The following is a 15,843-nucleotide window of genomic DNA, read 5'->3' as shown; positions in this document are numbered from 1 at the left end:
AATGAATGCAGTTGCCTGTGTGATCTTAACTTGGCTCATATTTGAGCTGCATTATGATTATGGCTGATAGCATAAGGCAGATTTTTCCACTGATGCTTTTTAAAGAAAATGTTGTCTGGTAAGTGTTTGTTTCCCATGCTGAAAGTACTCGTATATGGGGTGAGGGGGAACCGTAATGCACATTTCTTGTTCTTCCATTCTGCTTTTTTTTTTTTTATGTGATGGAGAAGTGAGGAGAAGACAAGAATGCTCACAGCTGTTTCTGTGGTATGACTTTCTGCTGTCTGACCTTGGCAGCCCCCCTTGCCCTCCTAGTTCCTGCTGCATTTAATGGTTGTTCCCATATTCGATGTTCTTATTTCCTTATCCATTCTCTGAAAGAAACCTCATCTTGCTTTTGCCTTAATACCTTTGTGCTTCTTGGGTCTTCCTGAAGATGTCTTAACAGCCTTAATAAGATAAGATTCATTCACTGTTTTAATGGATGGTGGTGAGGGAAATCTTTTACTGCTTATAAGATACTTGGGGGTTGGGAGAGTCCGCTTTGTTTTTGATGGACTAAAATTTTTACAGCATTTTGGGCATTTAAAACACAAATCCATCAACTTCAGGTGAGTAGAGAGTGCAGAGAGCTCAACATCTGCAGACATGTCTTCAGAGTTTCAGGTATCCAGGAACAACACACAATTAACAAGGAAACAGTATTACACTTACATTTTCCAATTAAAAACACATATGTAATAAACATTGTAAGGAAAAAAAAAATCAAGTAATTAACCAAGAACTCTACAAATTAAAACTCAAATCCTCAAAATGGCCTACCCAGCTGTTTAATTTGAAAATGTAAGTGTAATACTGTTTCCTTGTTAATTGTGTGTGGCTTACTTTAAGGAACCTGTATTCTTATCAAAGACAGAGTACGAGTATGTCCTTAAAAATTATATAACTAGCTGCAAAATTTATTGAATTATCTGAAATTAAAATTACATCTTTTCTTGGACATGAATAAAAACATGTGATTTTGGTATTGCAAGGATTGAAATTTAGTATCTTTGGAAAGGAAAGCAGTGTGTGCACTGCCACCAGATTGTTTTTCTCATGATGAACTACTTTTTCTGTTGCCATAAATGTTAGTATCACTTACTGAAGCTATTTCACTTGTTGGATAGACGATGGGAAGGTGGAGATCCAGGCGTATCCAATCAGAAGACACCCACCACTATCCTCCTGACACCAGAGAGAAAGTTTCATAGCTTTGGGTATGCAGCAAGAGATTTCTACCATGACTTGGATCCCACTGAATCAAAGCACTGGCTGTATTTTGAAAAATTTAAGATGAAGCTACATACCACTGGTGTAAGTAAGAACCAGCTCTATTGGATAATTGTGCATTTGCTACTCAAATAATGTTCCTGTGGACAGTGCTAGATTTTGCCTAAAGATTGTGAAGTAGATTTGAAGCAGCACTATTTCTAAGTTCAGAGAGTAAATAAAGTAAATTAAACTTTTTGGTTAGCATTATGATTTTGCTTCTCACTCTATTTGGCAAATGTATTTTGCCAGCCTTCTTTCTAGATCTTGGGAGTTTAATGTCTGCTTTGCTTAGATCTTCATGTCCTAATTTTCCTGGGTGAAATTCATAGTTGTCTAGGGAGTCTCCGTGAGGTTGGTTTGTTCTGTAAATTTACTCACAAAGTAGAAGTAGAAATAAAAGCCGTACTGAAGTCCAGTGCAGAGGAGCAAATTTACCCAGAGTTCATTATCAAAACTGCAAGTGCAAATCATTCTGCTAATCTGATATTATTCTTACTGATTATATTTTGGTCTTTAAACTAAGCCATTCTAGAGTTTTGGGACTTGGCCAGTACTTTCTGTATTAAGGTGTTTTCTGGTTTCATGTGTTGGTGGGAAGCCAGAAATCTATGATTCTAACTCTTAATTTGGATTATATATCTTGCATATGCAACTTTGCTACAATTGATTACAAATACATTTGTTGTAGTTCTTTAATATTTAGTCCACATTTCTCTCTCTGCCTGCAGTTATTTGTAGACATGATAGGTGTTTAAAAACAAAGTCTAAAATAAGTCACGCTTCAGGAAATTCAAATGATGAGTTATATTCTCTTCAGAACAATTTAGTCACTTTTTCCTAGCCAGGTGGATAAAGAAGAATTCCCTTTCCTCAAGCAGTAGCAATTAATTTCATGTTTATCTTTGCCTTTTAATAACTTCCAGTTATTTTCTTTCGTGTAGAATCTTACCATGGAGACAGACCTGACAGCTGCAAATGGCAAAAAAGTCAAAGCACTTGAGATATTTGCTTACGCTCTGCAATTCTTTAAGGAACAGGCATTAAAGGTAGGGTAATGCTTCCTTATCTAGATTTTCTGTATTTATAACTGGTATAAATGTGAGCTTAACACTTCTAACCTTGCCAAGCTTTGACCTCAGTAGTATTTGATGTAAACAAAGCAAGGCAGCTGTAGAAACTCTAGGCAGGCTGTGGACTCTGGAGAGCTCACAATAGCCTGAAGTGATTTCCCCTTGCACAGAGGAAGCTTGATTCAATAATAGTAAGTATATCACTGTGATGCAGAGTTCTAAATATCTTCTTACCAGCTTAAATATTTTCTACTGCTTTTCCAATGAAAAAAAAAAACCATTCATTTGAAAATAAAATTTAAAAGTGCAGGAGCTGAAGCTCAGGAATTAAATTTGAGACTGGGTCCTGTCCTCGTCCCCTACACTTCTGCTGCTGGGACGATGGATTGTTCTGTGTTCACACAAGATTCTCTTGCAGTGCCAATTCTTTAATATGAGAAATGCAATAGGATGGGCATGGGCACCTGCCGATGTCTCCTGCCTGACATTGTCTTCACTGATTAAACAAAAGGAAGTCAGATAAGCTGCATTTATTTTGTAGCATAAAGGTTATTGAAAGCTCATTTATAATTTGGTGACTTGAATCTCACTCATAAGTCTGTACAAAGATGACCTGCTGAGGTGTACAAGCTGGCTAACCTGGCAGAAATAGTGTAATTATGCCAGTAATTGGTCTGTACAGGCCACTTGATTGCACTGAGAGGTTCAGTATATTATCCTACAAGGAATTCTGCACCAGCACAGATAAATAGCCTGCACTACCCGAACCAACTCGAATACCTTTGTGCAACAGTCCTTTATGCTGTTTGACACAGTTAAACTGTAGCGTGTGTGCCAAAGAGCTGCAATTAGGCTACAATATTTTGGCCCTGTGCTGACCCTTTGCAGGGGTGAATTTCATGTTGTTGTGCTGTGAGATGTTATTTGGTTCCCTGATCTGGATTCCAGTTTGTGAAGAAAATCTAACAAGCATTAGGAAGAACCAAAAAGTAAGAAAGACATCTGTTGAGGTTTAATTTGTAAATTCACACTGTGTTCTGGTGGACTGCTTCCATTTATGTGGCTTTTTTTTTCCCTACTGTGGCTAGTAGGGAAAATGCATTTTATTTTCCACTTCCCATTTGAAATGTTGCCATATTCATTTCTGGTAATGTTCTTCCTGGGTCACAAGATTGTTTTTCGTATTCTCCTGTGAAATATATGTCCCCAATAAACAGTTTTTGAGATTTACAATCCCATGTAAACAGTCAAATGTGAGTTAAGTACACATTGGCTTCAGATGCGCCACTATAATGTCAACGTAAGCATAGTAGTTGCTGGGTCAAATCAGAATATTCATCCAAGCAAGCATTGTTTAAAATAGCCTTGTTAAAAACTAACCTACTTTTTTTTTTTTTTTGCATGGGTTTAATTTATTCTCTGTGAGATCTCAGTCTATTCTTTATGGCTACAGAGAAACAACCCTACCATTACAACTCACATTCCTCATCTTGTCAAATTATTTAGCTAGATTTTGGGGTTGATTCTGGAGTCACAGACTTGAACCTGTGCATAGTCTGGGGAAATCCTTAGTGAATATGAATGCTGTTGGGTATAATCCCATGTATTTGCTGTGCTGCCTGTTCAGGGCTACATCCTTTCTTGATGTTATCAAATAAATCCCTGTGATTTGTGAGTGCATGCTGAAACAAACTAGACAAGAGATGTAAATGAACTGTTACTTTGGACTGTAATCTGCTCATTCCTAGTGCCCTGTGCAGTATAAAGGTACCACTTTTCTAGCATGGATTTTTGAACTGCAGCATAGCTAAACAAACACAACACCTTGGCACAGCACACGCAGAAATATTTTTTTACATTCTAAAGGCTCGTTGTTCACCTTTCTGAACCTTTCCCTGTTTGGATGGAGGTTTAGATAGAACATATGGTAATGACATTTTACTTGGAAGCTTTCCCAAAACGTGTTAGTGTATCACCTAATTTGTGAATGCAATACAGACTTTCCTCTTTTTCAGGGAAAAAAAACTCATCTTGAATGTTTGCTTAAAGCAAAATTTTCAAGGAGTAATCAGTCATTTCTTTTTTAAAGGTTTTAACTGTAACTTCCCCTTGTTAACTGAGTTGTAAAAATTTGATTGAAAGGTAAGCAGTGTATAAAGAAGTCCTTGAAAAATCCAGATTGTAAAACATAATGTTCATCACCGATACCTCAAATATTTTTCTGTCTATTAATCAAAGTGCAAGTGTGAATTCTTCAAACTAACAGCAAATCCCACACTGTGACTAAGAATGTACATAAATGCTCTGTAATATTCAGCAGTACATGAGCTGCTTTTGGAAAAACTAACTTTTCTACTTTGTTAAGCAGTAAACTTTTCTACAGGCCTCCTTGAGAAGGCATCAACCCTAATCTCAGCTTTTGGCACGGTAGAGCGTTCTTGACAGGTTAGCAATAATTCTGATTTGTAGCATAGATATAACAAGAAAAAAATTGAAAAGAGAAAGTTACTGTTACTGGAGCTGGTGGAAAGTAATGTTTTCTTATAAAGCTGACACCCATCGTTTTGTGTTCACCTCTGTTTTCCTTTTATTTAGGAGCTCAGTGACCAAGGAGGCTCAGACTTTGAAAACACTGAAGTAAGATGGGTCATTACAGTGCCTGCTATTTGGAAGCAGCCTGCAAAGCAGTTTATGAGGCAAGCTGCCTACAAGGTAAGAGTGCAGGCTGAAGGTAGAAATGCTCCTGTGAAGTCCTAGTTGATAGGCTAAATGATAAACTGTATTTGGGACAATTAGCTCTAGTATAAACTGTATAAAAATGGTCTAGAAGTCGGACCAGAAATGTTGAAAGAGGAGTTAATTCTAACAGGCAGTAGCTTTAAGTCGTATGTATTCACCTCTTAAATGGCTTTTTTTTTCTGTTTATTTTTATGTATTGTTGTCCCTCAATGCAGATTGATGTTTTAGTCATCTTGTACACCGTATTCCTGCTGAATTCAATAGACATGGAACAGATGCAGTTTTGAGACCCAAGGGAAAGCTGATTCTTAAAATACTGGACACAGTTTTGTTTTGTTATTTTCTTTAGGTCATCACAGACTTTTAAAGTAAAGAAAAAATAATGGAAGAGAAGGGAAAGCAAAGAGCCTCGTTAGTGGGACTTTTTTTCCAGTTCCCATTTTCCCACAGTAGGAATGAAAGGACTGTGAACCAGATAGTCTGGATATAAAATTAAATTCAAATGTTATTTTCACCAGTAAGAGGTTTATTTGCATTTAACCCTTTCCTCCCAGCCCCCCCCCCCCCCCCCAATATGTGCACTTCCCATATGCATGTCCTTTATTTCAAATTCAGTTTGTGTCTTTGGTACACGAGATGTACGCATTCTTCTTTTCATCAGGGTGTTCATATTCTGTTTTGCTTTGTTTATTTTTGATCAGAGACTTGCGTAACCCATTGGCAGCAGCTATGCAACGCACAGTTTGTAAAATATCTAGTAGTTCATGAGTAATTTGCAGAGTGCTCCTGGGAAGCACCCAAATTTTTCTGACTCTGTTTCTAACTATCTCTAATGTTGAGCAACATTTTTCTTAACAGTCTTTATTGTGGGATTGCTAATGCTAGTGCCAGAAGCAAAACACTCTTAAAGTTCTGATGGAAGAACACGGTTGTAGGTAAATCTGAAACATTAGAGACCCATTCATTATCTTTGTATATTGTTGTCTGCCTGCTGTCTGTGTGCATGTGTGCTCGTGAACCGGGAGCTGTGTAAGGAGCAGGGTAGGGTAAGGTAGATCTCTTGGCATTTCTCATTTGTGGCACAATGGAATGTTGTTAATTACTGTCTGTGTCTGTGGTTGTGTCTGTGATTGTGTACTTTTATCGGCAAGCTTGATAAATAGCAAGGGATGACAAGGTTTTTAACTTGGAGTGTGTGATCAATTGCAGGAAAACCTAAGAGTTTAGGGAAATAATTGGTATTTACTTGACACACATGGTTGATTTTTTTTAAGGTAATGGGGATGAGGAAAAGTGCAGAAAACTGCATTGCCGTTCATTCTTTCAGATTCCTATTGCTGGATCCAACATGTTCCTCAAACCAGTATGTACAGACGGATCAGAAGTTGCAGGCCTTGTTGCTAACTATTGGAACATCCAAGCATTATGAAAATAAGAGCTTGTTTTTGTAAACGTAATTGGGACGTTGAGTAGAGAAAAGTGTGAAAAGGCAGTGGTCGAAACTTTGTTACTGGAAACACAACCACTAGTCTAAGCTGAGAGTTAACTGGTGGGAAAGGTTAATGAGCTGTGGAAATGTGTTTGAGTAATCTGTGACAAGTGACATAGCTCTAAGAGAACAAAAATATTAATGTGTTATTGCATCACAATGTAAAGCCCAACCTTTCTGGAATGGTTAAGTGGTTGTCTAGGCAAAGGTAAATATTGCATGGAATTACTAAAATAATGTAAAAAGTGTTGTAGATCTGCATCTGCACTCAACATCCATTAGCTTTTGTACAGCATACAATCTTAATGCCTCTCTGACATCCCCTCATCTCTGTCTTGCCCTAAACAAAACATTGCTAGCCTGGAACTCTTAATCTGCCCAAGGGCTCCCACGATGTCCCCTTCCAGCTGCTGTGCTGCTTTCTCATTTGAATGAGTAATCTGGGTGTTCCCTTCAGCTTCCCTTCTTCCTCTCTCTTTCCATCCAGCCTATCAAAATCCTGCTAATTCTGTCCAAATGACAGCTTTTCCTGTCTGTACATACTGCTGAGCTTTCATCAGAGCTGTCACTGATTTTGCGTCTTGGCTACTGCAACATGATTTCCTTGGCTTTGGCAACTGTAATCTGGCCTGGTTCATATCTCTTCAGAACATTGTGGCTAAAGGGTTTTGTAGCCTCCCATTTGACTGAGAATCAACCTACATTTGACTCCTTCATCTGTGTCATCTCAGACATAAGCTGCATCTCCTGGACATGAACATCTGCAATGCTAACTCATTTTCCTCCTCTGAAACCCTCTCTAAAATGCAGATTTTTTCACACCTGCAAAAACTTGACTGTGGTAGCCTACTGATATGTGAAAACTGCTCCTCATCGCTTCTTGCTGTTACTCTGCCTGCCTCATCTGTGTTCATCTCTTGTGCTTTTTATATCCTTAACTCTTTTTTATACTTGTTTTGTTACCTCTTTGAAGCAGATATTTGTTTATTCTCGTTTGTCTCCTCGCTCCTGAGGAACTATGTCTGGTAGGCTGTAGAGAGCTGCATGTCTTTACAGCTTCACTTTGCTGAATCAAAATTGCTTTATTCATGAATAACAGTTCACAGATGCTTCTTCCTGTCCCTCATGCTTAATTTCTATGAGTCCAGAGCTAGTGCTAAAGCTGTGTGATACTTTTTGAGATCTGGTTCACACTTGGAGAGAGTTCTGTGACAAGAACAGAGTGTCATCTCTGCAGGACCCACTTTGGCTTAAGTTTCCTTTCCGAAAGCATGTCTGCTGGGATTAGTGTGCATTGCATCTGTGTTCATTACATCCTGAATAATGACTCTTAGGATGCATTAGTCAGGTTTGCCATTGTCCCCACCAGTAAAATATAAGGCATCATAAATAGCATTAACTTTTCTTGTTTCTGTGTCCTAGCTGTTCCCTTACAAATTCTTTGCTTTGGTGTAGTTCTGTCAGAAGTGCTGTATTTACCAATATTAGGAGTCCCATTCTCATGAAGAACTCGCATCGTGAGTAATAAATTCAAATTGCTGATATATTTTCTTATTTTGGAGACCTTGGCAGCATGGCCTGGTTGGACAGTTGTGGGAGGACTCCATCTTGCTCCTGTGGGTGGGACCTGCCCTTATTCTTGTCCTTGCAGAAGCAGCCAAATGCAACTTGCTCTGTGCGTGAGGTTTAGACCTCAACGTGAAAAGATGGCTTAGATGTGGAGGCGAGCCACTTTCTGCTCATGAACATGGCCTGGATCTTACAGCCTCATCAGAATGGTGTGTGAAGATGGACACAAAACAGGATCCCACCTCTGTGTCATCTGAGTTTGTACTGACACAAGAAAATTCAGTGTTTTGTTAGTCTTGTATTACTGATGAAAAAACCCCCCAAAATAAAGCATGTGTCCATGCTTTATTTATTTCACAATGTCAAAGGTGAAACTCTAAAAGTACTCAAGAGTATTTCTGTAGAAATCTATTTAATCTAGGTAGTTGTGACTAGCTGGTTCAGTCTTAACAGCACTTTGCTGTCTTAATATATTTACTATGAGCAGCACTTTTAATCCCTTATTCAAATGAAATTCAGGTGCGGTAGATTGTTTATTAGAAGAACACAAGATCCAATATTCTTGGCAGAGTGTGTAAAGGCATTCTTCTAGCTCATCTTTCAATACAAATTCTTTGGGCACAGTAAGTGCAGACCAGAATCTGCAGGCTGGAATTCCATGAACATGCCAATAAGAATAAGTTTTAAGGAAGAGTTTGGAGCATGACAGGAGTATGTGAATGCAGAAGCTATAAAATAAGGAAGTAAAACATAGCATACCCATGCACTCAGGGCAGAGCAAAGGAAAGGGAAGGATAACACATTTTCATAAACTTGCCTGAAATATTTTGTAATCTTACAAACATCAGTTAGCTGGTCTACTTAGAGATATTGAGAGGTTTTTTAGCTGATTTTGAAGTGAAGTTTTAGAGCTCTCAAGTAGGTTTATATTCCAGTTCCGAATAGCAAATGAGATTGTTTGCATGGTAAGCTCGTATAAATAAACAAAGAGGCAGTCTAGGTTATAGGATTAAGCATGTGAGCCTGGAATTTGAGAGGCATTCTTTAACCAGCTCATACGCTGAATTTTTATTAATGTTTTCACATCAATTTAATCACAGAATGCACATGATAAGAATTATTTAACACATTGTATTCCAGGATTACGTTACATTACGTTGATCAGTACTACCCCGCTCTGTAGTAACTTTCAGAGAAAAGTGAACAAATTTGGTGAAAGAGTAATGTGATGGCACATAAAATCCCTTGCTAATGAAAACATGACATGACATATGCTTAAAAGACTTAGCCAGAGTGATAGCTGTGAAACTGAGGTATGCTTGTACCTTTATAAGTATTTTCTTTGGTACATCAACCACACACAACTGAAATTTCTTTGTCAAGGCACAGTGTAACAGACTTGTGCTATAAACTGTGTCAAAAGGCAGGGATGTTCAGGCATAAGCAGCACTTGGAAGCTGGTGGTTTGCTTGAAACAGTACTTGTTAGTCGAGCCGTATGAGGCAGAAATGTGTTAATGCATCAAACATCCTGATTGTTTGTAGCTTCTGGGGTTATCTTGAGTCCATGCTTTCACTTTTGTGATATTAAGATCTTTTTAATCATAAGGATTAAAATATTTCTTAAGTGATATGCTGGGGAGGATTCTGCATCTTGTAGCTATGTTAATTAGGAAAGGATAACTGATTGAAGAGTGAAGATTATAGAGTGGGAACTCAGCACAGTGGGAAATGTGTACTAATTGATCCTGGTTTACACATTTTAATTACCCAGCCAAGTTCACATGAAAGCAGAGGCAGTTCACAAACCCATCTGCTAATCCAGTTCTGTACATTTCTCTTTGTCCACTTCTGTGGAACAAGTTGGAATATTTGGAGGCTTTCTTTTTATTTTACTAAACAAGTAAAATAGGAGGTTTTCATAGCTTCCTAGGTAAGAGTAGGTACATGGATATATGCCTGCCTTATAAAGCTGTGGAACATGTTTCTCAGGATCTTAGAAACTACCTGAAACCAACAGAAATAGCCAAAAATTAGAACCTTCCTTCTTCCTGGCAGAAAGACTGTAATAGATGGAATTTGCAGCCAACAGAAGAGAACAACAGTCTGAAAGGCTTTAAACTACAATCAGTAGAGGAGGGGTGACAGAAGTCCACAAACAAATATAAATCGGTGTGGACAAGGTCTAAAACTAGTGGGTAGGATTGTTGGTAATAAGTTCATAGAAGGGACAACAGAGGAGGATAATAGATTGGTCTAAGAGACATCTTAGATGCCAGTATTCCGTTACAAAGAGAGAGAAAAGAAATACAAGCTGCAAGTGAAACTATAGTGCAAAAAGTTAAGGCAAAATCAGAAAGCCCAAGGCACAAAATAAGATGCAACTTACTCATATGTTTTTTTTTCAGTGAAACTGCTCTCAGTCAGGGCTGCCTGTGTCTCTTTAATAAAATCAGCCTGAGCCATAAGGACCTACAGTGAGGATATTTTGAAACAAAGGGAAGGGGAGACCTTGAGATACTAGCAGGATACTGAAACAGGAAGAGAGTCAGGCTGTGCTATTGTGGTAACTGGTGCGTGCCCATGGTACAAAAAACATTTCTAGAATAATATAATGTGAAAAATTGAAAAGCTTAATGGCTTCATTTTTCTAATGCACACTACTCATAAAACTTGCAACTAATGTCCTCCTACGCCTTGGGAGATATAATGTAATGCAGCAAAAGATTCTTGGTAATGCCATTGGAACTAAGCTTTCATTTACTGCACAAATGTGATCTATGGCAACAGTCACTTGGGAGGAAGCTGCAGCAATGTCACCCTAGTGGAAATGGAGACTAAATGCCACTGTAATCCTGATTACCATCAATGTGTCAACAAACATAACCTCTCGCTTAGCACGTTGTCATTCAGCAATCATAATTTGGATTTATTTGTGGTCCCAATAACTGTGAAAATACTGGAGGAATAAAAGGGCAGGGACACAACAAAACAAGCAATTTAGAGATTTTGTGTAGCCTGTTGTGCAAAGAAAAACTTGATGATTTTAGAGTCTTGTGCTTGTTCCTTACCTTGTAAGATATCCAAGATTCTGCCCCTTAGAAAATTCTGTCTACATATCTGGAATTACTTCTGAGACCAAAATCATAGAATCATAGAATGGTTTGGGTTGGAAGGGACCTTCAAGGGTCATCTAGTCCAACTGCCCTGCGAGGAGCAGGGACATCTCCCACTAGATCTGGTTGCTCAGAGCCTCGTCCAACCTGGCCTTGAATGTTTCCAGGGATGGGGCTTCCACCACCTCTCTGGGCAACCTGTTCCAGTGTTCTACCACCCTCAGTGTAAAAAATGTTTTCCTAATATCCAATCTAAATCTACCTCCCTCTATTTTAAAACCATTACCACTAGTCCTGTCACAACAGGCCCTACTGAAGAGTCTCTCCTCATCTTTCTTGTAGGCCCCCTTGAGGCACTGGAAGACCTCCCCGGAGCCTCCTCTTCTCCAGGCTGAACAGCCCCAACTCTCTCAGCCTGTGTGATAGACTAGATGTGATAGACTAGATGTGATGTCCTTAGAGGAAGATCTGCTGCAATTATTGGTATTCTTTTCTGCCTCACAAATACAAGAAATCCTTTTCTTTCTCATGATGACCCAGAAATCTTGTGCCTTGCCTGTGTGTAGCAAGAAATTATCTTTCTTTCTTATCAGTGGTTCACAAAAGCTTTTTGAGGAATAAGCACAGGTAAACTGCAGAACCTTGTCCATACATTGTAAATGAAAGTGGTTTTAATGCTGCTTCATGATTGGTAGCCAATGGTCGTAATTCAGATATTTCCTTCCGCAAGCCTGCTCATCAGCGCGTGCTACAATACTAATTTCCATACCACTCTGCTCAGACATCGGCTCTTGGATTCATCCATCTCACTGTTACAACCTGGGAGTGTTGTTTCTCTTCCCTAGAAAAGTGAAGCGTAATAGGAAGAGGACATCTTTGCATTTAAGAGAGCAACAGGAATAATCGTCTCATCATGCCATAAAGAGAAAGTATTACCTCTATATCTCTGTTTCTGTCTGGTGCAGTATACACATTTTCCTACACTTTTATCTCTTTCATTTCTGTTTCTCACCTTTGCTAGGACAGAACACTGATTCTTTCCTTCCACGTTAGCCTTCAGGTCTGCAGGGTTCTGTAAAACCCTGAAATCACCTCCATGGGGAGTTCAGCATGAACAGTCTTTTTCTTTGAGAAGTAAACAAATGACCAACCGTCCTTCAAAAATTAAAGATATTTTTTTTTTCAGTAAAAACATAACTTTAGAATAAACAGCTTGTACACATTTCTAGGTGAATTCTGACAGATGTAAAATAGTTCAAGATTGTCCCAAGGACCTTTTTCTTTGAGTCATAGAACATATCTGCTAGTTTGGGGTAGAGTGACATTTCCCTGTCAGAGCTGTCACAGTACAGTTTTAAATTATAAATTTCCTCTGGTTTTTTTATACTGAGACAGACCAGTTAAAGGACTTCCTCTGTCTATGAGAGAAGCGTGACATTTTGGAAGGCTTGACAGAGAGGAGCCCTTTTTGTCACCATTGTTGTTTTCTGCAAGAAGCTACATTTACCTCAGTATTTGGACTAGAAGTGTAATCTTAATACTTGTAACATTTATATAGTGAATACTGTATTATTTAAAAATTCTGCAATTCTGCTGGTGTCATCTATAAGGATTTGGCAATATTTCCTGTTATTTGTCCTCTCATTGCTCCTACTGCCCAGGGACATGTTTCCCTGAGTAATACTTCATGGAGTTCGGGAGCCCTTGAGACTATCTGCTTCTCTTCCTTCTCTGGCTTCCATTATTCACTTTAGGAGTTTCAAAAGTTTGTACTATATCCTACATTTAGTAAATTTTATTGTTTTATAAATTTAAGAAGTAAAATTATGATACAAAATCCAGAGGACCTGTGTGGGTTTTAATAATAGAATCAAACTGTGCTTGCAGTATCAAACAATTCCAAGTTCAGGTTGAAAATACAAAGAATAGATTGTGAAAATAATGTATAAAATATGAAGTATAGAAATGCACGGTAAATCAATCTGTCAGTCTGTACTCTTAGCTGGGTAACAACAACCCCGGGGAAAAAATAAATTGAGGCAGCCTGACTGTGCTTAGCAAAGGCATTTATCTCCATAAGGCAGCCTAGCCATCTATAGCAAATGGATTCATCTAATCAGTGACCACACAAATGCACAAATTCTGACTGTAGCTAATGCAACTCCACAATTAATTATTCAGAGTGTACTGAAAGTAAAAGTCACACTTCATTACAGTTCCAGGTGCTACATTTATGTTCTTGCTTTCCAGAATGGGATAATGCCTTGGTTTCTGAACAACTGCTAGGAGGGAGCAATGTTACAGGCTGTGCTTTATGTCTTATCATAGGAGTAGCTTTATTGTTAGATTAGTAAACAGATATGAAATATCAAATGGGTTCTGCTTTGGTCCAAAATACATTGTTAATTAGCATGATCAGGTATGTGTATGACAGATAGCTAGCTTGATTGTTCAGAGCCCAAGCATTCCCCCTTCCAACAAACTTTAGCAATAGTTCCATTGTAAACCTTGATATTGAGTTGGATGCTCAGAAATCGATACATTTACTTTAGTGGATGATTTCACAAAGTTTAGCCTAAGTAACTTGTAAAATCTTGTATGAGAAGCTTGTAGCAGAGCTGAATGCAAAAGAATTGAGCTTCAAGTCCAGGTCTGCTATTTGTATTCTCATGCTTTTAAGCACAAGGCCATTTTTTTTTCTTCTACAACCAAATATAGGAAAATGAATTAATTGGGAATTGAATTTCCCTCTCTGACAAGACACTGGACTGAAGCAGATGTTTTTTTTTTTGGTGCAGATTGTATTAGTGTTGTAAACTCACCTTGTGCATCATTGATGCGTTAAACTAATTGCTTTCCCTATATTGAATCACTTTTTAAAGTGACTGATGTTTACGACTACAGGACTGCTTAGGGCTATTGTGCTCTTTATATTTTCTGATTTTTAGAAGTATTGCTTTCAGCTTGAAAAAAAGTACTGTGACAAATGTTTCCTTTTGATCCCAAGACACTTAAATAAAAATTCTAACTACAAAGATGACTGAACTTCATATGGAAACCTGTGAGACCCTGAATAACTGAAGGCTTGTCACAGTGAGTCTGGCACTGCTGTCGTACTGTCAGAGACGACGGACTCCCTCTTGCTGATACAGGCAAGGATTTGACACAGCATTCACAAAGACAAGGAATGAGAAAGTGTGCAGGTCTTTGGCATTTGGGAAAGATTCCTACCAGCAGTTCTGATCTCAGTGTATAATACCTGCAACATCATCTAGTCTGACTTTCAATTTGAAGCAGAGTTATTGCCAACACCAGCTCAGCAGTGTTTGTTTAGCCAAGTTTTAAAATTCTCCAAGGACAGTGATGCCTCTCTGGGCAGCTGTTGCAGTGCTGCATCATCTTCCTCATGAAAAGGGTTTTTTTGTAATACCCTGTTTGAATGCGGCAAGCTGCAATATGTGGCTGTAGCCCTTTTTACGTCTCCTGGTGAGATTGAGAAGAGTGTTCTGCTATCTTTGTAGCTGTCCTTCAAGTAGCTGCAGGCAGCTATTGGATTGCTCCTTGGCCTCCTCTTTACCAGACTAAACAAACCCAGCTCCCTCATTCTCTTTTTACAGACTGTGTTCTCTAGCAGCCTTCCTTGAACTGTCTCCACTTTCTCCATGTCTCTCTTGAACTGAGGGGTGCAAAAATGTTTGGTTTATAACCTTTATAATTCTGTAGCCATTGCTTATGGAAATTAGCATTCATGAGTACTTACACTGAGAAATAACAAGGAATAAGTGCTGTAGGAGAGGGCTGTAAGTGATTCTAGTGATTTCTTTGGAATTAACAATAATAGTAATAGTTTACATAATGATTACATATTTTCATCTGAGCTCTTTGAAGTTGGTATCTGAGAGTTTCTTCCACCACAAAACTTAAGTCTAATTGTAAAATACTAATATAAACCTCTTGCCTTTTCAATACACACATTAATGCACAAACTCTTAAATGGGGAGTAGTCACTATTAACTGGAAGTTAATTTATATCTTATCAGCAAAGCTACTACAGGGATGCAAGTCTGAGGTATCTTATTATCATCTATCCTAATTTCCTGCAGATTAGAGGATTTCACCTAAAAATTCCCTTCACATGTGTTCATAGCTTGTGAGTTCTAACTTTGAAGTGTGAGCAGCTGTAAGTTCAGCCTACGTGAAGGCTGTAGGAAGGCTGTGAATTTTCTGTGGGTTAGTTACTTTGTATGAGCTCGTGGTTTGGGCAAGCCCTGGGAATTCAAAAAGCACTGCAAAGCCTAAGCTCTGGTATTTTAAAAGCAAGGAAAAATTCTATAAATGTATAGTAACAGTATCTACTTCATTATGGCGGAAGGGAAGGTATCTGAGGTCCAAAGAGAGGTCTCAAGATAATCCCAAAATCCTAAAGGACGATTTAAAGGCTGATTTTTACATTTGGGTTCATCCTTCTGTGTCATTCACGTTATTTAATCACTTAAGCTAGTGCAAAGTGAATAAATAAAAACTATTACAGGGGTATCTTAACTTCC

The 15,843-nt window shown here is 38.4% G+C and overlaps 1 protein-coding gene across 1 annotated transcript in view; it reads left to right on the top strand.

Annotated features, from left to right (window-relative positions):
• The window catches only part of HSPA12A (heat shock protein family A (Hsp70) member 12A), a 57,740-nt gene that overhangs the window by 22,148 nt on the left and 19,749 nt on the right, over positions 1 to 15,843 (top strand). The window contains exons 4-6 of the mRNA XM_086752550.1: positions 1,170 to 1,356; positions 2,256 to 2,360; positions 4,980 to 5,096. Coding sequence (XP_086608676.1) covers positions 1,170 to 1,356; positions 2,256 to 2,360; positions 4,980 to 5,096 — 409 coding nt within the window. The remainder of the gene's footprint in view (positions 1 to 1,169; positions 1,357 to 2,255; positions 2,361 to 4,979; positions 5,097 to 15,843) is intronic.

Source organism: Chlamydotis macqueenii, chromosome 7 (assembly GCF_036417535.1).
Source record: "Chlamydotis macqueenii isolate bChlMac1 chromosome 7, bChlMac1.mat, whole genome shotgun sequence".
Classification (NCBI taxonomy): Eukaryota; Metazoa; Chordata; class Aves; order Otidiformes; family Otididae; genus Chlamydotis; species Chlamydotis macqueenii.
Note: the sequence above shows the minus strand (reverse complement) of the source record. Positions and strands in the feature narration are given on the sequence as shown.